Source organism: Mustela nigripes, chromosome 1, assembly GCF_022355385.1.
Source record: "Mustela nigripes isolate SB6536 chromosome 1, MUSNIG.SB6536, whole genome shotgun sequence".
Classification (NCBI taxonomy): domain Eukaryota; kingdom Metazoa; phylum Chordata; class Mammalia; order Carnivora; family Mustelidae; genus Mustela; species Mustela nigripes.
Window position 1 is genome coordinate 63,054,032 of NC_081557.1, and position 25,355 is coordinate 63,079,386.

The following is a 25,355-nucleotide window of genomic DNA, read 5'->3' on the forward strand; positions in this document are numbered from 1 at the left end:
GGGGAAGGGCTTGATGACGGCCGTTTGGTTGGGGTTCTCCTTCTTGTTGATGTGTATGGACAGCCGCTGCCACAGGTGCTGCCCCCGGCTGCTCTTCTCGTTCTGGGCCCACGTGACGGATTTTCCGTTGGAGCTGCGGAGAGAAGGGAGACCAGAGGTAACTCGGAGGTTCCCCAGTGCTGGGTGACGGGACTCGGATTGGGAAGGACTTCTCCTGGTCTTTCAGGAAAGAAGGCTTCAGAGGACACCCCGGGCAGAGGTCTTAAAGAGAGGCCTTCGGTTTATCACTACCTCGAAACTGGGTGGCAGGGGACGGTAGGGAGGAGAAAGGATGGAGACTCTTGGAGATGTAGCAGCAGTTCTGAGCCCGCCCAGGAGTGCAGGGGCTGGTTAGGCCGCAAAGCTAGAAACCAAGCCTTGCAGTATTGTGGCGGTGTGCAGAAGTGCCTGGTACTGGGCACGAGCTTCTTGAAGTTGGCGGCCTCTGAAAGGAAACGGTAGAACTAGGACCTCAACTCACCAGCCCAGTCATCAGAGGGGAGGAAAAGGGTAGGAGTCAAGGGTTACCAGGAAATAGACAGCGGTTCCAGTTCACTTTTTATCCTGCAAGCCAACTATTGGTGTATTTGACTAGGGGTTTCTTTCGCAACTCCAGACTTTGAACATGGTTTTAGTTAGCCTGGCTTATCTGCTGGAAAATAGAAATTCATTGAACACATACACAAATTTCTAATTAATTAGAGCGTTTCTACTTCACCCCAATTTTCCTCCCAAATTTGTTTTTAGGCTTATAGCTTGAATCACAATTCTATGAGAGAGCATATTGCCTTTGGCACCTCGCATATTGATTTCCAGTTAGGGTCTTGATGCGTGTTTCTGGCTCACTAGACTTCTTAGGACCTTTCCCCCTCTTCCCTTTCTCTTAGCAGTCCATTTTGGTTTCCATCCTGGGGTCTGAAAGCGCCTCTGATGAAGATGGAATTGGTGCCACAGCCTCAGGTCCTGACTGTGTCCTCCTTACCAGTAAATATGACACAACTTCTGAAACCACAGATCCTCTCTCAGGAACCTCACTAGTGGTCAGAGGATGTGGCCAGACCTTCAGGAATGTTCTGTGGAGAGAGTGTGGGGGATATTGGGGATTTCTCATGACAAAGGAATCCAAGATCTCTGTAGGGAGGGGATCTCTTTCTGTCCTAGATGGTGTGACCAAGTGAGAACCTTGAGCAGTCTATGAACAAAAGGCTTTGGCTACCCAGTTTTCTCATCTCAGCCAGGGCTGATGAAACTTAATCATGCCTAACACTCATATAGGGCATTTGTCCGCTGTTTGTCCTGGCAGGACCCCAGGAAGATTCTGATGGTCTGGATTGGGTTCCAAGGATCTATGCATTTTGCAGCACTCCATCCCCAAAGTGATGACACTGCAGGTGTTTCCCAAACCGAGAAACTCTAGCAGGAAGCTCTCCTTTCTTTCTGGGTTCCCATTGCTCCCTTGGCCTCCTTGCTGGAGGACTGAACTGCTTTTTTCCAGGAAGGGGTCTGAATTGTATTTGGAGCCCACCTTCCATGGACTGCCAGATCCACTCTGCCTGAGACACCTACTCCTTTGAAAATAGACCCATGTTTCTGCAGCTCCTATGACAGGATGCTTCCTCTTTCCCATCCTGCTTCTCGTTTTTTACATCTGTCCCTTTCTTCTTTGTGGTCTTCCTTTTTCTGCTCTTCCTCTGAAATCTCATTCTATTTAATCTACCCAATATTTTGCAACCTCATGTCATTCAGAATTCTGGAACGAGATATGTCCTCCTCCTCTGCCCCTCTTCCTGCAAAAGATGGATAAATTCTTTCCAGGTTTGGAGGCTGACGTGCATCTCCAGTAGCAGAATAGGCCCTGCCAACCTAACTTTTCCTTTGCAGATTTGTTTCTACATTTTTGCATTAACCTGACCTGCCACCTTTTATGTTTTTAGTGCATTACTTTCTTCTTCCCAGGTGTCTACTAACTTCTGGAACATGGCACAGAAGAAATGGGCCAGACTATTTATGGGATTTCATTGGGAGGATTGTTGCCAACAATCCCTTTTCTCTCCTACCAGCAGGATAAGAAACAGGTATGTCGGAAAGGACAATTAATCTTTCAGGTTGCTGAGGCCGCTTTTAATACAAAGCATGGGCTAGAAACTAGAAGCCTAACTGGATTTATCCTACCAAGCTTTACTGTAGAAAGATTCTTGCTTCCGGCATAGAGAGGTTTTGATGGAGCATAACTCTGGCTATTAATGGTGACAGGAATCACATGTAGTGGCGCCTAAAAACATGATGGCACATTGAAAAGACTTTGGATGAATGTGCGAGAAGGAAGCTATTCTACCCAGCCAGTCTGCACAGAGTGCTGACATTGCGGCTGGCCATGCCTTTGCTCGTAGTGTCTATGGTCATATGGGAGAGAGAGCACAAGACAGACAAGTGGACACCAGTGGAAATGGATGCAGGAGACACCAGAGAAATGGAGGCCAAATCTGAGCACTTCCTTTCATTCCTTGGATTATGACAGGGTTTTTTTTCCCTCCAGAATGGGAAATTTTAATAAGCACTTTTTGGACAAATGGGATTTTCTTAAGCTAACGGGACTATTGCATGGTGTCCTCAAAGTTCAGTAGACAAAGGAACCTAAAATCTGGGTTCTAATCCTGGATCTCCCATCCTGGATGATTGGAAAATAATAGTCTGAAAGCCTTGATCAAAAGCAGAGAGGATGTAATTTAGCAAAGGTGGTTGTGAGGATTCAATGAGACAGACTGTACAAGTGTGAAAGGTTTTTGTAAGGAGAAGGTGTCTAAGAGTGTTAGTTTTTTCATTCCATGTGAATCTTGCATTTCAGAAATCAATGTACTCATGTGGTTTTGAGCTCTGGCTGAGAAACAGGGAATTCAGTGTAAAGTAAAATATTTTATGTGGTAAAGCCATAAGATTTTTTTGGTTGTTCCATCGGGTTTGGTCTGTGGTCTTTTTCCATGCTAAGTTGTCTGCTTAGTGATTGCATCCACTTCACTAAATTCTACAATATTCCACAGTTTACATCTTCCCGAAATGCTCTTTCATGGTGTTCCCTCCTCGATGTCTCTTCCTTGCATTTTGACTAAGCTCTTCCTATTAGGTTTTGTTTGTTTGTTTGTTTGTTTTTCAGATTTTACTTTAATTGCTTTTTCTTGAGATGCTTTTCTGACCCTGCCTTGAATGCTTTTCTGACCCTTCTAACCTTGACTAGGTTAGAACTAGGGTTCTTCTTATCCTGCTATAGCCAGGGTACCCAGTGCATGCACTCCATAATATGTTTGAACTAATAATTGAGTGGATATATGCATTTCATTTAAAAAAATCTATACTGATTGTTTTTGTTAGAATTGCGTTTTAAAAATAATCCAATATTAAAAAACATTCAATATTTTAAAAAAACCTATTTCTTTTGTTTTATGGATCGATCTACTTTTCATAGAACTTACTGTAATCAGTAGTGCTCAGTGTATGCAAATAAAAGATATTTAATTAATTAAGTACAAAAACACAGATCTTCATTTCTACTATGAAAATCAAAGGATTTGTTCCTTTTTTGGTAATTTATATACATATATGTGTATGTATGTAGGTACATATATATTTGTGTGTGTGTGTGTGTGTGTATTTGTTTTAGTGAAATTTCTCAGTGATGGAAGTTTATGGAGGCAGTGTTGATAGTAGCCCCAGAATGTGGGTGTATGATCTGGCCCTGAGTGATGGTGGGCAAATCACTTAACACCTTTGTGCCTCTTTGTTCTCTCACATAAAAAGGAAGAAATAAACCTCCCCTTGCTTACCTCACATGATTTCTGGGAGGAATCCAAATGGTAGTACACGTGAGGGTAATTTATAAAGCACAGCACCTCTACAAACTTCACCATCAAATCTTACAACCAGTTGAGATAAAACCATTATTGTTGCTGTTGTTGAGATTTTTTTTTTTTTTTTTTTTTGGATCAGGATTATACATTTGCCTTAAGGGCCCTGAGGTAAGACAAGAGAAAGCAAACTTTTCCTTACCTGTACATAGCACTTGACCTTCCCCACTGAATATTTTAGGCATTAGAGAAAAAGGAGGAGAGAGGAATGGAGAGAGACAGAACAGATGGTTTGCTACATCTGGAAAGGATAGTTTGGCCAAAAAAACCTGTAAAAAGTGTGCTCTTTCCAGGCACCAATTAACCCTTTGCCAAATATAAAACTATGTTTTCTAATGTTCTTTCTACTATACAATTGGTTCTTTTCTGGGAGGGAGAAAAGAACATTTTGATAATGTTATTTGAGGATTGCATTTTTTGTTTTTGTTTACAGTTTGTGTCTGCCAAAATGACACCAGCTACCCTTATTCTCAGAAGTTTATTCTTCCTTTTTCTATTCCATGCATGACACATAAATAATTTATTCACTTCAAGCAGGCTCTGAATGCCAGCTCAATGACTTCTCCCAGTTTCTCTATTCATCTGCCAAAACCTGTAGGAATTAGCATTCTGCCATGGCAAACCATCATTAGGAGGCAAATGTTAATAAAGAGAGTTTGACCATTCAAAAGTCTATGGAATTTAGAATTTTTGTGTTTATTTTAAATGGCTGTTGAATTAAAAAAAAAAAAATTAAAAATGACTGTTGAATGGCCGGTGTGGTTCTTTCCTGAAAATTGGTTAGGGTTTTATTAAGGCCATAGAAACAATTAAAATCCTCAGAACACTTCACTGAATGAAAAAAACTATGCCTTTATCCTCTTTTGTTACATGGTTTAGTAGTACCTTCATGAGTTGTACAGATTTAGGGTATCAGAATAATCAAATATATCCGTTGAAAATTAGCACATTCTTTTCATGAAAAAATTATCTTCATTACTACACCTCTCTTGTTTATGATTTTGAGTTTAGAAGTAGCCAGGAGAGAGGAATAGTAAGATTATGAGCTTCCTAATACATAAAATATATATTTTTTAAAGGTTTTATTTATCCATTTGACAGAGAGAGAGAGAGAGACAGAGCACAAGCAGGGGGAACAGAGGCAGAGGTAAAAGCAGACCCGCTGAGCAGGGAGCTACTGCGGGGCTCAGTCCCAGGACCTTTGAGATCATGACCCGAGCTGAAGGCAGACTCTCAATGACTGAGCCACCCAGGCGCCCCTACAAAAAAATACTTTAAAAAAATTTTAAAAATCTCGTAATGTCATTAGCAAATATGTCTTTGGAATGACTACAGAAAATACTAGGCCAGTAAAAGAATTTCATGAATTAAGAATATTATAAGCAGAAAATTTCCAATTGCAGTTCCATTTTTCTGCACATTTCATAGTTTGTTTTGAATTACAAAGTATGAAATACATTTTTAAAAAGATAATGAGGAATTTGATATTGTTCACATTCAGACACTCTAAATTAGGTGGAATACTTTCTTTCTGAGCCTTGCCTAAAATCTGACATCTTGATTTTGACAATTACACTGAGAAATACACCATATATAAGAAAATGGCAGAATCATCCATATAAATTTCCCCAGTTACACCATAAATGGATGTAAATAGCTATCTTGCTGAAACAAGTTAAATGGCTGTGATGATGTATGCATTAGAAACACACGTATAGACAAAGACACTTGAGTAAATGGAAATGAATTACCTCCAGTGACACAATAATTGGAAGCACTATCACCTTATATTTGCATCGTGCTTTATAAAGTACTTTAGGAAAACTGATTGTCAGAGTTAGATAGGATCCATGTTTTGGTCCTTCTTTCAAAAATAAAACTGAGGCTCTGTGAGATAGGCGATTTGCCCAAAGTTAAGCAGTGAGAAAATGACAACATGGAACCAATACCATCTCATGATCTCCAATTCACTTTTCATGAAAGTACACCACCCATATTTGCTTTTTGAAGTAAGCTGTCCTTATTTCAAGCCCTCAGATGTTACCTGGTGATGATAGGCATTTTTAAGTCGATAAGTTAGTCATTTGATTTATGTTCTCTATTACCATATGTCTTCGTTCTTCTTAATCATATACTTTGAAGTCTCAAGAAAGCACCTTATATCACTCTTTGGTTGTTAACTCAAATAGCATAGGTTGACCCGGGCACTTACACTTGGCAAGGATAATACTGGATGCCTCGATGATGAAGGCACTTTATACTACCATATAAATAAAGAGCATGGAGCAATTTTTAGCCCCTCTTTTTCCCTCCATGCTATGATCTAGTTGTCTTATGTGTAGCACACTTATCTTCTCTCTTGTTTTGGAATGCCACTGAATGAGAATGGTGTAATGTCAAGGATAACTATTTTGCAAATTTTGACATTTCAACTGATATTGGTAACAAGTGATATGTGATACCTCGGCAAATGATTGTGATTGATCAGTATGTTTTGGTACTGTGGTGGAGAGCTGCTGACATGAGACTTCCCTCAAAACAGGCAAGAGAGAAGATGCACGTAGAAAGCTAGGAATGTGAGTTATTCCTAGTATTTTGATAGAAAGAGGTTGTTTATCTTTTCCCTAGGTCCTTGAAAGAAGGAAGCAGATGGACAGTTGGAAGGGTGCTGAGGACAAGGAGAATGAGAGATTGTGGAGCATGGGAGCAAGTAGTTCATTGGGTAACTGTAGAGTACAGATCACAAGGGATTCAAAACTTCACAAGAGGAAGAGATCATTTCTAGCAGGAGGGAAGTGGCCAGGGAATGATGCTTGCCTCAGGAGACAGATTGTATCTACACCTGGAAAAATTAGTAGATTATGGCAAAATCCAAAAAGAGCAGTAGGCATTACCCTCTAGGAAAGACAGCAGTGACATAAGTTCAGGAATCCACAAAGGATATTCTAAGATAAGCAGTAGTCCTATATGGGGATGGATAAAGCATCAGCAGGTTAAGAGTTTGGACTTTCTTGTTTACTATAAAAATGTCTTGGGGCACCTGGGTGGCTCAGTGTGTTAAGCCTCTGCCTTTGGCTCAGGTCATGATCCCAGGGTTCTGGGATCAAGCCCTGCATCGGGCTCTTTGCTCAGCAGGGCAGCCCTCTGCCTGCCTCTCTCCCTATTTGTGATCTCTCTCTCTCTCTCTGTCAAATATATAAATGAAATCTTAAAAAAAAAAAAAAAATGCCTTGTGGCCACCCATGACCTACAAGGATCTTCTTTCTTTTCCTTTCTTTTGCTATTTTAATAACTCATTAATAATTAACCTCGGACTTCTTATCAGTATAGAGAGGTGGTCTAATATATTTAACCAGAGAGATATGGTCTAATTATTAGATACATATGTAATCTACATACTCAATCAATAAATGAATGAATATATAACGAAATACTCATGGGTTCTTTTCTGTGTTATTCTTTAACTGTAAGAATTCTTTTGTGTTATTTAATCTTTTAGGCATTCCATATTTCTGGAGCTCCACAAAAACAATTAAATATAGGAAGCCTGCCAAAATCTGCTTTAAAACCTCACTGCAGATTCATCCATTGACCTTATTCCTTGTCTGCTCCAGTCCTGGTCGTACTTCAGGAATATGTTAAGGCCTAATTAATATCTGTTAAGTTAATTAGTCCTTCAGGCAATAAGGAACCAAGAAGATTGAAACAAGAAAAAGAGTGGTGTCTAGGGTAGATTTAAGAAGCTGTTATCATAGTGCAGGGACACGGTGTTAAGATGATAACAGGTGTGGAAAAAAATGAGGACGGAAAGGAATATACCGATCTGAAAACTATTGTGAAAGAAACGACATTTGTCCTTGCCTATTGGTATCAGAGGAATGCAGAGAAAAGGTTGCTCACTGGGGAAAGAAATTTCAAGGAAGGATTTGCAAATAAAGTGGAGATTAACGAGGCCTTAAAGGCTGGGGAATGTTAAAATAACACGTATAAACAAAATTCAATTAATATGTGTGTTGCATATATGGCAAAACAGCTAATGCCACATGTTCAATCCCAGGAAACCCTTCCAACAAGGGTGGAGTGGATTTTTGCCTCCCTTTTTAGTAGCTGGGAATGAGCTACTGGCTGCCTGCTTCTATGATAATTCCCTCAGAGATCATCTCTTATTAGGCATTTAGTTCCTAATAAAAATCCTTGTGGAACGAGAACCACTTGGCTCTATTTTAACTAGGCTTGGGTTCAACAGGATGCTTTTTCAACAGATCACAATCCATGGGGGGGGGGTTATATAATTTCTAGACTTTAGTTGAGGTGCTTCAACTAAGATTAGAGGATTTTTTTTATCCAAACCGGAAATTATTTTCTTCCAGCAATTACCATAAAGCCCAGATTACAATTTCATAAAGAGGGAGCATTAGAAGACATGGCTGTTTTGCACCCCTTGGCTGATACCACCGAGACGCCTTGGTGGAGGAATCCAGCTTGATTGAAAGCTTGAATAAAACATGGGATTGGGGGATGCCTGGGTGGCTCAGTTGGTTAAGCAGCTGCCTTCGGCTCAGGTCATGATCCCAGCATCCTGGGATCGAGTCCCACGTCGGGCTCCTTGCTCAGCAGGGAGCCTGCTTCTCCCTCTGCCTCTGCCTGCCTTTCTGTCTGCCTGTGCTCTCTCTCCCCCCCCCTCTGATAAATAAATAAAATCTTAAAAAAAAACAAAAACAAAAAACAAAAAAAACATGGGATTGGGATTGGTGACTAAGAAGAGGAGAATCCTGGGAGGATAATAGCTCTCCTTGGAATAGAACTTTTACATCTCACAAGGTGTTTCCATCTGTTTTATTATATTTGACCTTCACGACAGCTGTCTAACATAGCACTTATTGCATGGTATTTTTAACCACTTATTTACAAATCTGCTTCTGCACGAAGCCTTGAACACTCTAAGGGCAATGACTATGTGCACTTCCTATGCTTGGTTTGGTGCCTGATGCAGGGGAGTGGGCTGGGAGTATTAGGGAAAGAAAGCAAATTCATATTTGCCTTGAAGGCCTCATATAAATATATTATTAGGGATGCCTACGAGGCTTGGTTAAGCAGCTGCCTTTGGCTCAGGCCATGATCTCAGGGTCCTGGGATCCAGTCCGCATTGGGTTCCCTGCTCAGTGGGGAGTCTGCTTTCCCTCCCCCTGCTCCTGCTCTCTCTCTTGCTCTCAAATAAATAAATAAAATCTTTAAAAAATAAACATATTATTATTAATCTGCACTAGATGCAAAATCTGAGGCTTATAGAACCTGTGCCCAAGTCAAATGAAGGCAAAACACTGCCTCAAATCGGACCTCAAATCCAGAATCATTGTCAACATGTGGTATTGTCTGTGTGCTAAGGACACACAAAAACCAAAGGGCTAACAAGACACATCCGAATGGAGCATCCAGGGAAATAATAACACCCAAGTTTGTATCCATAAAATGATCTGATGATAAATGCCAAAGCTCTCTATTAACATTGACCTGAACATTGCAGAGATGAATACTGAGGGAGTGGAGAATAAGACATTTGTCCCAGGATTGTGATAATAGTTGCTGAAGAAATGATTTCTGCTTAGAAAAAAGATTCCTTATGCCTTAAGTGGTGAAGTAACATTTTTAAGAATAAATAATTCTTATGTTAAGGAATCCATTCAAAATGATTCATGAAACATAGGATTAGCTGAAATAGTGATTCAAGTTTCCAGAGCACTTAGCTCTGCTGAATAGTTTGTCCTTATTTTGGTATTATCCACCTACCGGGAATATGGTGACAAGATTAGGTGGACATTGCAAGATTTTTTCAGTATTTTGTGGCAGGAATAAAAGTTAAGTATGCCTCTAGTATTGACTTCTTCCTCTAGAGTTCAAGAATTTGAACTGATAACTCCCAAGATTGTTCCCTTTGTGGCCTTTGTTCTATGAGATAGTTCTGGTTCCCCTTCCTCCCTTTTATAAGAAATTATAAGCTATTGGATCTTTTGTCTCTCTATATATACATAAATACTTATATTTGTATATAACTACTAAATTATCATATGTATGTATTTCATGGGCAAGGACAGCAGCCTTACAAAAGATTTTGAGCAGCTTCTTCTTCTTCTTTTTTTTTTTTTTTGGCCAACAAAAGGATGCTAGACAAGAAGAGGACTGAGGGAAACTGAGAGCAGAGAGCCAGGGAACCCAAGCGGTCCTGTTACTAAGTCATACTATGCCACATATGTATTACGTATATATTATACCACGCTGAAAGAAGAAGTAGAATATACTCACAGCAATTAGTGATTCTTCTGGAAAAATAAGCAAAGGAAATTAAGAATCTGGTTTATATTCTTTTATATTTGTGGCATTTACTGAAGCTAATCATTTCTAGTCTGATCACAGGACATTAGCTGAACTCAGTTTTTGTCAGACTTCCAAAATACTTCCCTAAGAAATTCTTATAATAAGATTCCAGGAAATTATTATAAGTTACTCAAAAATCTATAACTTTGTTCCTTTACTTAAAAAAAAATTTTTTTTTATTTGAGAGAGAGTGAGAGAGAGAGAAAGAATGAGTAGGGGAGGAACAGAGGCAGAGGGAGAAGCAGACTCCCACTGAGCAGGGAGCCCGATGCGGGGTTCTGGGATCCCGGGGTTCTGGGATCCCAGGTCTCTGGGATCAGGATCTGAGCCAAAGGCAGATCTTAACCAACTGAGACACCGAGGCACCCTGTTCCTTTTTTTTTTTTTTTCCCTGTTTGATATGCTTTTATAAAACTGGTTGGCAAACTGTATAGAAAGTGAGAATGACCATAGGTTGTTCATGAATAAATGGCTCTATGGTCAGATAAGTTAAGTAGATTTAAACTGCTTTCTGTGGAGCTTCTCAGGTCCGTCTGTCTGTCTGCCTGCCTTCCTAACTTCCTTCCAGAGAGTGCTCACTGATTTCCCCGGAGGTGGTGATGAGGAAGAGGGAGAAACAGAATCTTAAGCAGGCTCCATGCCCAGCCATCCCAAGTTCCCCTCGAGTCTTTGTTTTGTAAGGATTTACTGAAAATCTCCAAGAAGAGCATAGAGCATGTAATGTTGGCTATGCTAATTTGATCCATAATGTCCACTTCTGCCTTTTCTTCTCTCTTGCTCATCTAACATTCTTTGAATATATTTTGTGACATTTTCTTCCAAGGATTCTAAAAACCTGAACTAGAAACATGTTGCTTTCTTCCTCCCTTATTCAAATCTGGGCCTTATTATTTGGATGATAGATATAACTATACCTTAAAATAGCCAATTGCTCCTGCATTTTCCATCAGAATGAATTTTATACCTTTATTAAGATTGTCAGGAGCACATGGATGGCGCAGTCGATTACGCATCCATTGTTGTGATCTCAGGGTCATGAGATTGAGCCCCATGTCAGGTTCTACCCTCAGCATGGAGTCTGCTTGAGACTCTGTCTCCCTCTCCCTCTGCCCCTCCTCTCCATGCAGTCTCTCTCAAATAAACACATAAATCTTTTTAAAAAATAAAAGAAAAAGACTCTCAGTTCTTTAGGGTGGAGATTATCCCATATTTTCTGGAACACCCCATGGTCCCTAAAACAGGGCAGCCTACACACAGAAAGGTTCTCCTTGCCCTCTTATTGACTGATTTACTGAATCTACAGTCCCAGAGCACTTTTGGATACTGAGAGTAGAATATTGAACAGGACATGTTTTTGTCTTCAAAAACTTCAAGCTTAGTAGGAAGAGATAGGTGATGAGATAATATGGCAGTATTGGAGGTAACTCAAAATACTTTAGAACTATGAGTTTGGACAGATGTAAAGTAGAATGTAAGAATTTTGGAAAGGTTTCAAAGAGGAATTGACATTAGATTTGGATTTTGAAAACTGAGTAAGAGTTTGCCAACTAGAATAGGAATAGGGGTTGGAAAAGATGGATTAAAGAAGCAAGGAGGGGCAATTCAGTGGGAGACGCAGCATGTGTTAGGGAGTGAAATTGTAGGAAGGAGTCAGCTTTGTTTGGAGAATTGTAAGAAATTTGGGGTTTTGGAGAAGAGAACATATGTGACAAAACATGAATAAAAGGTCAAAGAGTTAGAATAGGGTTAGTGTGTGAAGTTCCTTGTATTCTGAGTGTGTGGGTTTGGATTTTATCGCAGGTGACAGAGATCATAGTGGTTAGAGCATGAACTCCAGAACCACCCTGAGTTCGGCTCCAGTGTGGACTTTATTGTTTACATTTTTAAAGATGAAGTACAAGACCATATAGGTAAGACACTTAAAGCCAGTTGTCTGGTGTATCTAAACACTAGGGAGAACCATGGGAGAATATGAATTTTAAGGCAGAGAAATTATATCATTGAATTAATTTCATTGATACTACTAGATTTTGTTCTACATACTTTTCCAGAATTGGCTGTTGAGAAAACAAGGGTGATGGTAGGTGGAGAATGGTAGAAAATACCCCATAAAAGGACTTTATAAGATGAGTAGACTTGGGGAACAGTAATGCTAAATAGAATCTATTGAATGCCTGCTAAGTGCTTTGCTTGCATTATCTCATTTAGTTCTCACAGCACCATATAGGAAGGGAAGTGCTCTATTATTATCTTCATTTTACAGACAATGGAGATTAAAGAGGTAAAATGGTGCTTCAAGGTCACACTGGCTAGTGCTAGAATCAGGTTTTAAAGTCTTTGACCTCAGAATTTTCACTAAATCACTCTATTATTTAATATCCCTGAGACTCATTTTCCTCATCTGTACCATGGAAAGATCATTGTTGGGAGAATTTAGTGCATAACCAATGGGAAGGGACTGCTGCAGTGTTTGAGGCATAGTAATTTCAGCAAGGGTAATAAGTAATTATTTTTACTTGCTTTAGAATATCTCTAAATGAAAGTTAGAACATTAATCTGAAACTGACTCTGGGGAGGAGTGAAGAGAAGACTACTGCAGCAGTCCTATCACTATGAAACTAGCTAGCTTCATACTAGAAAGATAGATCATTTCTCTCTGTGGCTCTGAATTTTATATAACTGTGTGTAGTCCTTTCTGAACACTCAGTTCAGGTGACTATTATTTAGTTTATATTACTCTTAATACTGTTTGCACTGGCTTAAGCTGTAGTCTTTTGATATCAAATGAGGAGTTAATTGGACACATAAATTTTCCTTTGGGATAGGGTTTCTCTTCCATTGCAATTATCTGTGTTTTTTTTGTTTGTTTGTTTGTTTTTGTTTTTGTTTTTGACTCTGTTCTCCTGTGGACTATGGATTTTCAAGGACATCAGTCAAGTTATTTTTACCCATTTATCTCTAGAGTCTTGTAAGTGCTTAGCTCGTGGTAGTTGCTTAATAAAATGAGTGTTACATGAAGGAAGAAATAATTGAATCAATGAAAGGCAAAACAGTGTTAACACAGACATCACATTTTAGGATTGCTTTTCAAATCTGAGTTCCTCATGACTATGACGTCACCATTACCAGATTCTCTGAAGGCTCTATGAAACATTTATACCCATTAAAATTAAATGCTACACCTACTAGGTGAAAATCAGTTACTCAAGTGGATTAATACCTTACGTAACTGATATCATGACATTGCAACAGTAAAAATAACCACGTACCACCCTCCTTCCTTCAAGCACTGCAGGGGAACTATCGATCTATCTATTTCATTTGATTACAGAGCCCTTTTCCAAAGAGAGACAGGGAGGCTCAGAATGTTTTTGCCTCTCCTTCATGGGGTATGACATAAGCACTTCAGAATGCAGACTCCAGTGAGGACTAGGATGGAATGGCCGTGCTGAGACAGGAGATAATAACATTCATTGTTGAGGTTTTAGCCATCTCAGAGGTGGACCATCTTGGTATAAACTCACACGATAATAGGGTTTAGAGAATTTCCGGTTCTTAGAGCACCTCCCTGTTTAGGACTGTCTTTCACTTCTCCTGGCATCAGGAGGTCTCTGCTCTGAAACACATTTAGACTGTCCACTGTGGGAATATGAAAAGATGACAAGTTATGCTAGAATCTGACAGAAGGGAAAAAATTTGCATAAAAGGAAAACAACAACATAATATTTCAGGAAGCTAGAGTGTTAGGGATACATATAATGTTCTTATTCCTTTCCAAATGTTGGGGTAGAGGGAAAAGGGAGAAGTGAGGGAGTGTCTCTAAGGCCCTGTCATCATTTCAGGTGAGATGACAGTGTTCAGCTCTAGGGCAGCATGCCCCAGAAAACTGCCTCCCCTGCCAGGTAACTTGGCTCTGGAAGAATCACCCCTGGCATGAATTCACTAGGTCCTGTCCTTTGCATAGTTTCAGCATAGAAAACATAGGCAGATGAGATGTACGGCAACACTCCAGGTTTTCTGCTGCTGTTTGAGCTTCCTTTCGCCCCTCCCTGGGATGGATTATTTGCTTAAGGCTATAGAACCAGCCCAGATGTTTGCAGAGTAAATATGCTTGACTCTGACTCTAGGAAGCAATGAGGGGGAGGGCAGTGGGAGCTCATAAGAAGGAGGGCATCCACAGCTGATGTCAAAAGTATCTGTAAAAGCAGAGTAGTGATCCTTTCCCCAGCCCCTCTGTTCAATTCCAGAGGAAGCACACTGGAAATAACTACTGAGCCGTCTTATTTCGAAATGGTTTACATTGCCGTTGTCTCCTCTCATATCTTTTCTCTTAATATTCATTTCAACTTATTTCTCCTGGATAAATGTCATTGCGTATGTATGTGTGCATATTTATATAAACAAATACGAAGACTAGAAAAAAAGATTTGACAGTCTTAGACATTTTGGCTTCTCCTTTCATGTGTCTCTAGGCATTTTCTCCTCCTAATGGAAAGCTCTCTTTACAACACTGAAGGACTTGATTTCCCTCCCGAGTACTTTCACTCTCTTCTATCTTGTTTTATTTAATACTAAGTAAATGGGAAGGAAGAAAAAGTAGGACAGGAAGACCATTTGTTTCCAGTGAATTACATTTATCCATGGGGCTGAGGTGGTCATTCCAAGAGAACTATCCTTAATAGGGCATGCAGTAGTCCCCTGGGCTTCACCTGGATGTATCAGTGTAATAAGCCTTGTCATTACCTTGGCTATATCCAAACTAGTGAGGGAACAAAAGCTAACTATTATTTTGCTGTTGTAGAGAAACTTGAACTATTCCCAGTATTGATACATTGAATTGCTCTTTCTGAAGATTTGGACCTGACCCAAAGAATCTGGTCTCATTAACCTAGAGTCCCCTTACCCTCTGTGTCCCACTTTCTCTTTACCCATACTCAGTCAGGACAGCCTTGAGCAAATGTAATCCACCGCTGGGCTGCTTGGACCGGAGATTTCTAAACATTGACTAAACACTGCCAAGACCAATGCATGACACAATGGAGACCTAATGTTTACCATGAATAGCTCCATGTCATCTCCTAGAAGAATGGATTACTCCACCATATCGATTTATAGGTATAAATTGGAATGACCTAGGACAGTTGCTACAGTACAGATTTTGTCTCAGTGTATTTGATAGGCAGCCAAGTTTGGGAAGTCCAGTCCTAGATAACTGCTTCAAATCAGAAGTCACTCTGGACAGGGCCCCTGTATTCATTTAATACAGTCATTTCACCTTGTCCAGCCAACTCCAGTGCTGTCTGACTGATTTTCAAGAACAGGAATTATAGCACTTTGTCATATCTGAAGGAAAGGAAACTAGAAGGCCCAATAACGGTCTGTTGAGTTACTCCCACAAAATGATCCACTGAGGCTTATCTTCCAGACACACTGAGATCCAAAGATGGCTATATAAAGCGATCATGGGCATAAGGACACCAGATACACTAACGCATACATGCATATATATATATATGTCTACACAGGTACACATGTTCTCAATGCCTTGTCCCCGGGAGCCATGGATGAAGCTGGCCAACCTCTCTGCCAGGGTTGCTATAAAAGATTGGCCAGACTATACACTACACAGTTCTAGGTACCATTTTCATAGACTGCAACATGAATTCCACTGCCCCTCTCCAGAAGTTGTGCAATGTGGTGGTCCTTGGAGAAAGACATTATTTTGAAAACCAGAAGGAGGCTACTACAGAGGAAGCAAATACAATATTTGGGGTGAAAGTTCAACAGGGCTCCACAGGATCTTCTTCTTGCTGGGGAGCTGGATCCCAAGCTCTGGTCTCCGCACACGCACACACACATGTACATGCTGTACTTCCTGAACTTCCCCTTTCCTTTTTCACCCAGGCTGACTTTCAGGAGCTTCCCTTCCACATCTTTGTACCACCGATGGATGGGGAAATGCCACAACAAAGTAGAAGTGGAGAGTTAGTTCATGGTGAGTGATTCCCCAGCTCAAGACTCCTTCGAGATTCTGGAACTGTTTGATGCCAATCTTGACAGTATTTATCTCCAGAGCCCTTTTCTTGAAACGCGGTCCCATGCAATAAAGCACGTTCACTTCATGCAACACAGCTAAGTTGATGCTTATAGTTCTAAATAACCCAGTTGACTGGGCACAGCTCAGTTGGGAGTGCCTGGTAGGAAGGGACATGCACAGCGCAGCGACAGGGGGTGTTGGCCACCAGACACAGAGAAAAAAAGGAGCTGCAAAGCTATGGTAGCTAGAGGAGGACTAGCTTTCCTGATTTCAGTTCATGAAGAGCCTCTTGCCTCTACAGCTCACTAGTTTGGCACGGCATTTGCCCTTGGCTGTAAGATGATGTTATACTGAAACAAAGAATAATACCCAGGTTTGTCTGGGATCAGGGCTGGAATCTTCCTTCATTACAGTCCTTCCCTCAGAACTAGTCCTAGGCTTTTACATTTGTTTTACTGATTGGTCAGTCCCCAAAAGTGAATTTCCTCCAATCTCTTCCACTTTGCAAACTCCAGAAGCATTTGACCAATAAGCTAAACTCCATGGGAGAACCAAGTGTGAGCTAAGGCTTCAGACATGCAAAGCACACGACCCTGGGAAACAGCAGCATCTGGGACAGGAGGCTCCCATCACTTCACATAAGGATGGCATGGGTTTTGCAAATCAAACACACACAGAAAACCAGTGGTGGCCCTGGTTGGACACACTGCATGGGGTACACAGTGGAGCAATGACCTAGACCAGGGAGCCACCTGTTCCTCTAGCTTGCGGACATTGAGTTCACACCACCTCAGGCCACTCACGGTTTGCTTACCTGCTCATTGTTGCTCTCCCACCATTCCCCACACTCCCTTTTGGGGTGAAACACTCTATTTCCGACTTGTGCTGGGCCAGTCTCCTGTCTTTGTACCTGGTGAGCATGAACAAGGACAGGAGCAAACAGAAAGATATGATTGTGTGCTTAACTGGCCAGGCTGAGGAAGGGCGGTGGCTGCAGAGGGCGTTCTCATGGTAAAGCGGGCTTCTGCTCTTCCCTGCAGTGGCTGACCTGTAACACGCGTTAGATGCTTGTGATGGCATGTGGATCACGTCGGGCATGATTTGGTTATGCTTTTAAACCACACATGATCTGCTCTTCTATATGGCCTATTAATCTAGGATTTCATCACATTTAACCGTCAACGGTAAAAGGAAGGCAGTTCCTAACCTCTACGGAAAAGAATGATATCAATAAATTAGAATTCATTTAGTGTTTACTGTGCGCCGGACATGGTGTTAGGATTTTACCTAAATTTAATCCTGGCGACAACCCGTGGCAGAGGCTCTGTTATGATTATATCCATTTTACTGAGAAAAAGAAACCGAAGATTGCGAGGATTAAGTAGATTGATCAAGGATTTTGAACACAGGGAATCCCAGTTTAGAACTCACAATTTTAGTCATTGTAATGTGCTGCCTTCCTTTGTGTGTGTGTGTGTGTGTGTGTGTTTCCAAATCGTTCTTTTCATTAAATTCTATTAGAGATTGGTAGTGATGCCGAAAGAGAAGAGAGGCTTCTTGGATATAAGAGGTTCATATGCCATTAAGCTGAACAGTCAGTATTGGGCTGCCTGCATTGTGGAGGATAGCTCAAACAGCTTTTGTATCAGAACTGGTAATTCACCACACCTGGAAGGTACCAGATGATTTGTCCAAGATAAGTTATAAGAGTCCCAACATTAGTCTGCTCCATGGTGAATCAAGACGAGCCTTTACATCTGAATGACCATTTTCAGAGCCAACATGCTTTCACAGAAATCATCTTTTTTTAAATCCATCAACTTATGCCTGTGGGTAACTAAAGACAGTGTCACTCATTTGCCAGATGAGGACCCTGAGACTTAATTTAACTGACTTGACCAAAGTCATAAGCCTCACTAGTAAAGAATAACTGTTAGTAGAGCATGCAAGGCTCAAGACTCTTTTTTGTTTTTGTTTTTTAATGATTTCATTTATTTATTTTGGGGAGAGAGAGAGAATGAGAGAGAGAGAGCATGAGAGGAGAGAGGTCAGTGGGAGAAGCAGACTCCCTGCTGAGCAGGGAGCTTGATTCGGGGCTCGATCCCAGGACTTCAGGATCACGACCTGAGCTGAAGGCAGTCACTCAACCAACTGAGCCACCCAGGTGCCCTAGGCCCAAGACTGTTAAAGTTTCTTTCCTTTTTCCCTTCTAAAACTGGAACCTGAGATGATGCCATTTCCTCCATGCCCCTGGTGTTCAATAGGCAGGGATATAGGAACTTGGAATTAAAGACTTATTTATCCCTGGAATAATCATTTTTTTCTCCTCAGTTTCTTTTTTTGCTGTCTTAAAATGAATATGAAATAAAACAAAGTACAACAAAACCAAAATTATTTTTAGTCCTGGATAGAGGCCTTCCTCTTAATTTTCCTTTTTTAAAAAAGATGTTCAAAATATTTAGTATTTGAATAAAAAATGGCTCATTAAATCGAGCCAAGTGGATGGACTGGATTACCTTATTCAATAGACTTTAATTGAGCATGTGTTTAATTCTAGACAATGCACTTGGGCCTGGAGATAGAATCCACAGGTCCTGCCTCACAGAGTTCACAGTGTAGGGGAGAAGGAGGGGAGGAAGGTGCGTGTTGTTTCTCAGTTTCGGCCAATTATCATGAGAGGGTCTTCTGGAGATTTCTAAGAACAGTTTTTTTGTTTGTTTTTTACCCTTGGCAAAGAAAACACTGGAAACCATGGTCTCTTTTTGCTATGGACAATTGTCTGATGTCGTACTTAACAATGCTACAGCCATGTTATAGGCACGAGAGAAGGTAAGCCGACATTCTAAAAATTGGTGTCATGAAAGATTAGAGGAATGTAGGTCCTAGACAATATCTCTGAGAGATGGAATTAGCCTGTTTTGTCTCAGAACTTCTTTTTATGTGAGTCTTATCATGTCAGCCACTTTGAATTAGGTTTTAGATTCTCTGATGCCAAAATCCTCCTAGCATTTACTTTGCTTTTGTTACTTTTTCCGTCACAGCCCAGTCTGCGAATTTCTAAGGTTGTTTATTTACAGCATTAGGTCTGGATATTTATAAATTCTCTTCGTGTGTGTATGTGTGTGTATTTATGAAGATCCTAAAGAAGCAAGTTACTAACAAATGCTTTAGTCTTAACTGATCATTTGTCTTTTAAATATTGCTCCTTTTTATATATATTATTGTATATAGAAAAGTATAAGAATCTTCACAGAGTTAGATTTTGTATAGGAAGAAAAAGAGGGAGACTGACTGGGTAAAACAAATGGTTATTTTTTCAGTAACCCACATTTAGAGAACACCTAAACAATTGGCTATTATACCCATGGTAAAACACCATTGTTAAGTTATTAGAAGCCCTGCTAATTGCAGTCCTAATCCATGTAATATGGTGATTTAAAAGACAGATAGATATTTGGTTATTCAGATGACCAAATATAAGTAATATAGATGACCAAATATATATGAGAATATATATATTTCTTTGATATATGTGGTCTACTTCCACTGTTCAGGCTCAGAGTTCCCCAAACCCTTGGAATTTCCTAAGTGTTGAGGGTCATAAAGGTGCCTTTTGTTATGTTAATAAGCCAAGTCCAGAAAGCACTTAAGGATGGAGGCTGGTTACCAGTCCCACCCCCTTGCCGGCTGGGAGGGGAGGGGAGGTGTCCTGGAGACTGAGTTCAACCACCAGTGGTTGATGATGTAATCAATCATGCCTTTGTAATAAAACCTCCATAAAACCCCACAGGGACGGGTTTGGAAAGTTTCTGGATTGGTGCGCACATGGAGATGCCAAGAGGGGGGCTCACCCTGAGAGGGTACAGAAGATCCACATAGCTGCCCTATGCGTTTCTTCCATCTGGCTCCTCCTGAATTATGTCCTACAAGAAACCTGTGATCTGGTAAGTAAAATGTTTCTCAGGAGATTACTGAAACCTGAGGAGGGGGATCACGAGAATTTCTGGTTTATAGCCAGCTGGTCAGAAATACAAGTAACAGCCTGACTTGGGACTGGCTAAGAAGTCCAAGGAGGGGGTTGTTGGAATCTCCAATCTATAGCTCGTTGGTCAGAAGCCCAAGTGATAGCCTGGGCTTGTGACTGGCATCAGAGGGGGTAACGGAAGGGGGGGCAATCTTGGAGGACTGAACTCTTCACCTGTGGCATCTCTAGGTTGAAAGTGCCAGAACTGATTTGAATTACAGGACACACAACTGGTCAAGAGAATTGCTTGTTGGTGTGGGAAGTGCCCACACCCCCAACACACAGCACGAGAACTGGGTCCAGGAAACCAAAGCAACCAGTTACTCTGGGTTTAGTGTTGCATTGTCAGAATGATTAACTGATGGGAACTATCACAAGTCAGAGTACTGATAAGTGCTTCAATAAAGCTTTTGGTTATATGTTTGCAGAATCGGCCTCGGTCTGCATGGATTTGCCAAAGATTTTTCTCAATCACCTTTCCTGTCACTAGACTAAGAAAGTATCAAGAAAAATGAAATGAAGAATACAAAGGTGTGTCTCTGTGCTCGTCTCTACCTAGTCCAGTTCTAGAGCCGCGTAAAGGTGGCCCTGGCTCGCTAATGATTTTGAAATTCTCTTCCAGATGCCATCATGTGTGAGTTTGGGGCCAGATTTTACTTCCTAGTTTTCCCTTTGCCTTCCTGGCTTTGGACAGAATGTTTTTGCCTTTACTTTTCAGTCACTATTTTTCCCTTTCCCTCTGTCCCAGTATGGGCCTTCCTAACCTCTCCGCTCCATCCCAATACAGACTTTTGTAATGTATATTTAAAAAGTCTAAGAATATTCAACTCTGTTCCCATGCTGACTCCTCAAATACCAGCCTAGCGTCAGCTTTTGGACTCCAGACACAGCTCAGATCAGATACCTACCCCTGGGTTACATCCTTCATGATCATCCAAAAACACAGTTTCTGATTTTAAAATGTATGAGGCAGAGTGCAACCCACTGCATCTTATTTTCCAGATTTATGGCCATGTCGCCTTTAAGATTATCCTAATTTTGGATGCTGACAGTGATAAAGTAAGGAGAAAACTGATATACATGTGAAGAGCATTTCCAATATTGGAGACAACTTTCCCTGTGCCATGTGATTCTCTCAACAAACAAAGTAATTATTATCCTCATCCTTTAGGAGAACCTGTGGCTCAGAACACTTTACAGCCTGGCCAAGTCTCCATAGTGGCCACAGAAACAGGGCTAGAAGCCACATGTTCTACCTCCAAACATCATGATTTTTTTTTTTTTTTTGAACACCTCACTTCTTTTTTTTTTTTTTTTTTTTAAGATTTTATTTATTTATTTGTAAGAGAGAGAGAGTGAGAGAGAGCACAGGCAGACAGAGTGGAAGGCAGAGTCAGAGGGAGAAGCAGGCTCCCTGCGGAGCAAGGAGCCCGATGTGGGACTCAATTCCAGGACGCTGGGATCATGACCTGAGCCGAAGGCAGCTGCTTAACCAACTGAGCCACCCAGGCGTCCCTGAATACCTCACTTCTTAATGTCATTTTACTCTGGGGAAAAAAAAAAAAATCAAACCTTTTCTAAATAATCTAATAACCCATTTATTTGAGGGACTGAAAAATGTCATCCATGAAGGGAATAGTGTCCACTTAATACAGCTGGGCTTCAGACTACACCATGGCCAGGGAGAACAGATCACTCTCCGGGCCGCTTGCTAACATGGAAACAGACCACCATTCCTCTGACTAGAGTTCACCGACAAGAGAATACACAAAAATCTGAAGGTCAAAGAGGCACTGCTGAGAACACCTGTCGGTCACTGATGATGTAGTGGATATTGCACAGTATCAGAAGACACGCAGGATGAGGGGGTGGACTTTTTCAACAACTCTAAAATGTTACAAAGAGAACCAAAGAAATCTCAAGTCAGTCTTTCAAGTCGGATTGCTAAAGGGAGAATTCTAGGGGAAGACAGAAGGGAAGTCCTTACAGATCTTCACTGTAGAGGGGGAGAGGAAGGCCAAATCTGGTTCATGGTTACAAAGTGATTCCCTGCTTCAGTCTCATCCTTTGCCCCCTGTGTGTCTGTACGCAAGTAAATATATTCAAATGGTTTACTACTTGCTCCCACAGATCTGGTGGCCCCCGTACCCAGAAAAAACAGCTTTTGTCCAGACTTGCAATGTCAAGCTGATTCACTCGGAGATGTCAGATTAAGCACAAAGAAATAAGCATGATTAATAGCCTGAGAAAATAATGTCAGAGATGAACGTAAGTTGGGAAAGTATTTGAGAAGCTGCCAGGGAACATGCTGCTCTGTCCTCTATAAAATAAAAAGAAGGTGGAAGTTGATAGGTGGGGAAGCAATGCAAATAAGAAATTAAAATGTAAAGAATCAGCTGTATTGGCCCAGTAACTCTATTCATAGGAATTTATTCTAAGGCAATAATTCAACAGAAGCTCAAAGGCTTTTGTACAAAGATTTTCCCTTTCAGTGTTATAGAAAAATAGCAGAAACTAAGCAAAACAAGAACAAACCGCTGGAGAATGGTTTAATAAATTATAGCATAGCAATATTATGGAAATGTGTTAAATTTTGTATTGAGTAAGGCCTTTCATTTGGTTTCCAGAAAATTCCCCAAGGATGTATTTTAATCCCACTTATGATGAGAACTTGTTTTCAGATATGAATCATGTGAAGTCATTGCCTTTTGCCATGCCTTTTTTTTTTTTTTTTTTGATGCTATTTGTTTCACAATAGAAACCCAGGAAGATACAGATTTTAAAATGAATTCTAAGGTGCTTTACAAGCTTACACAACCTCCTCAACGGGGAAAACTTTTCAGGGAGGAGCACAGCGTTGACTGACCAGAGGGAGGATCTTCAGAAGAGAACAGGATGAGCCTAAAGAATTGTCGTGACAAAGCATTAATTAAAAGTTGCTGGCTTCTCTCTTAGGACGGAGGGATTTTCAGACAAAATAATTTATTCTTCCTGAAAACTGATGAGTTGTTTTCCAACAGGAATTTTTCCTAACATTTTTTGTGCATAAACAGCTGGAAAAGCTTTGGAACCAGACAAGCTGGTTAATGACAAGAGCCAGTATTTACTGGGAATATACCAGACACACCGGCAACTGCACTATTTTTTGAACCCTTTTATGTTTTTTTCTGATCTCCAGGCTTAAGCCCCTGCCTCTGCTCTTCTTTGGACCCTTTTCATGCTAGTGGGCAGGGAGCCTACTCCCTTTTCCCCATCCTGTACTGATCTCGGTTACAACCTGCACTTAGTAACTTAATTTTCTCAGCCCGGGGTCCGTTGGAGCCCAAACCTCAGTGCTTCTCGGTAGAAGCAGATTTGCTCTGAAAGTGAGTTAGACACAGGGGCCCTCACAACAGTCCCTTGCAAGGCCCTGTTACTATTTTTGTATTCACATTTTGTTATCTTTTTCTTAAATAGAGTCCCTTCCCAAAATTGTATGATCTTAAATCTCAAAAAACTTAAATCTACTGGGGTGCCTGGGTGGCTCAGTAGGTTAAGTGTCCGACTCTCCATTTCAACTCAGGTTGTGATCTCATTTGTTGTGAGATGGAGCCCCCCATGGCGGGGGGCCTATGCTCAGCAGGGAGTCTGCTTGAAATTCTCTCCCTCTGCCCCTCCCTCCCCACCTGCTTGCTGGCTTGTGCGCTCTCTCTAAAACAAATAAATAAATCAGGAACACTTTGGTGGCTCAGTTGGTTGAGCCTTTGGCTCAGGTCATGATCTCAGGGTCCTGGTAGGGAGCCTGTCTCCCTCTGTACCTCCTTCTACTCATGCTCTCTCTCAAATAAATAAAATTTTTGAAAAAATTAGAAGTAAAATAAATAAGTAAATCTTAAAAAGAAAACCCCAAACCCAAAAAACTAAACTTGAATCTACTGCTTCCCAGAGTTTGCCTTCCTCCTCTCGCTTAAGGAAACCATAAACCAGCTGCATTGTGTTAGTGGACATGCTAATACTCTCCGAGTTATAATTGCCCCACCCCACCAAACAGGCATGTTGGTGATCAGGTGAAGGAGTTTATAGAAAATCCTTAATCTTAACAGGTGTATATTAGTGGTACTTTTATATCTGTCACTTTTTTTTTTCGCTTCTAATAACATCCATAACCAGACAAAATCAAAATATTTTGTCCTGTTTTCTCTATGTGCCCCGTAATACTTAGGAAGACATGGGTCCTCCTATGGGACAGGAGGTGATCCCCATTACATCTCTTGGGTAAACAAAGCTTTGATTTTTCTTATCGTCCAGACCTTGTTCTCAGGACCTGGGTGCTCCCACCTGCCCTAACTCAGGCTGTGGGAATAGGCTGGATTTGAGAATGGAATGCAGACAGAAGACTTTCTCTTCTTTATCTTAACCCTTCTCTCCTGTGGGTCTTTGGTAACCCTCCTGTCTCTTCCTTCAGAACACTTATTTCCGATTCTAATTAGGTATCAGTTTGCCTACGAGCTCATTATGTCTCTCACTAAAGTGTAAACTTCACAGGAGCAAGGGCACGCGTGTTCCTTTTGCATGCACCTAGTACAGGGCCTGGCATAGGGCAGCCACTCAGTGGAGGCTTTTTTGTATGATTGCAGCTGCAGAAATGGTAAAAGCAAGAACAGTGAGGCGGTACTGTGTATGCAAACCTAGCTCCATCTCACCTGCGTTTCCCTTTCTGTTGTATACACACAGGGTCATGGTCATTCACCGATCCTGATAGCAACAGACTTGCTCTGTTGGCCACCCTCCTTTCTTCCTCTGTCCTCTTCTTTCACCTTCACAGTTCCAGCCCCACTGCCACACAAAACTCTTCCTTTTCTTTCTTTCTTTGTCTCTTGACTACTGAGGGATAAATAAAAAGTGTTTCCATGTATGGCCAAAAGTCTTAGTTCCCCTTCCTCTAGGGTTTAAAAATCACTTGATTTTGACAGCACCAAGAGGAGGTAGGGGTGGCAGAGGGAGG

The 25,355-nt window shown here is 41.0% G+C and overlaps 1 protein-coding gene and 1 long non-coding RNA gene across 2 annotated transcripts in view; one reads left to right on the forward strand and one right to left on the reverse strand.

Moving 5' to 3' along the window:
• GRM5 (glutamate metabotropic receptor 5) overlaps nucleotides 1–25,355 on the reverse strand; it is a 517,692-nt gene that overhangs the window by 1,971 nt on the left and 490,366 nt on the right. Inside the window, exon 9 of the mRNA XM_059391625.1 lies at nucleotides 2–133. Within this exon, the coding sequence (XP_059247608.1) occupies nucleotides 2–133 (132 nt within the window). The remainder of the gene's footprint in view (nucleotide 1; nucleotides 134–25,355) is intronic.
• LOC132012081 (uncharacterized) lies at nucleotides 47–19,169 on the forward strand. The gene is made up of 4 exons (XR_009402518.1): nucleotides 47–157; nucleotides 1,996–2,114; nucleotides 16,215–16,305; nucleotides 19,084–19,169. It is a non-coding gene; the product is annotated as an uncharacterized LOC132012081 (long non-coding RNA).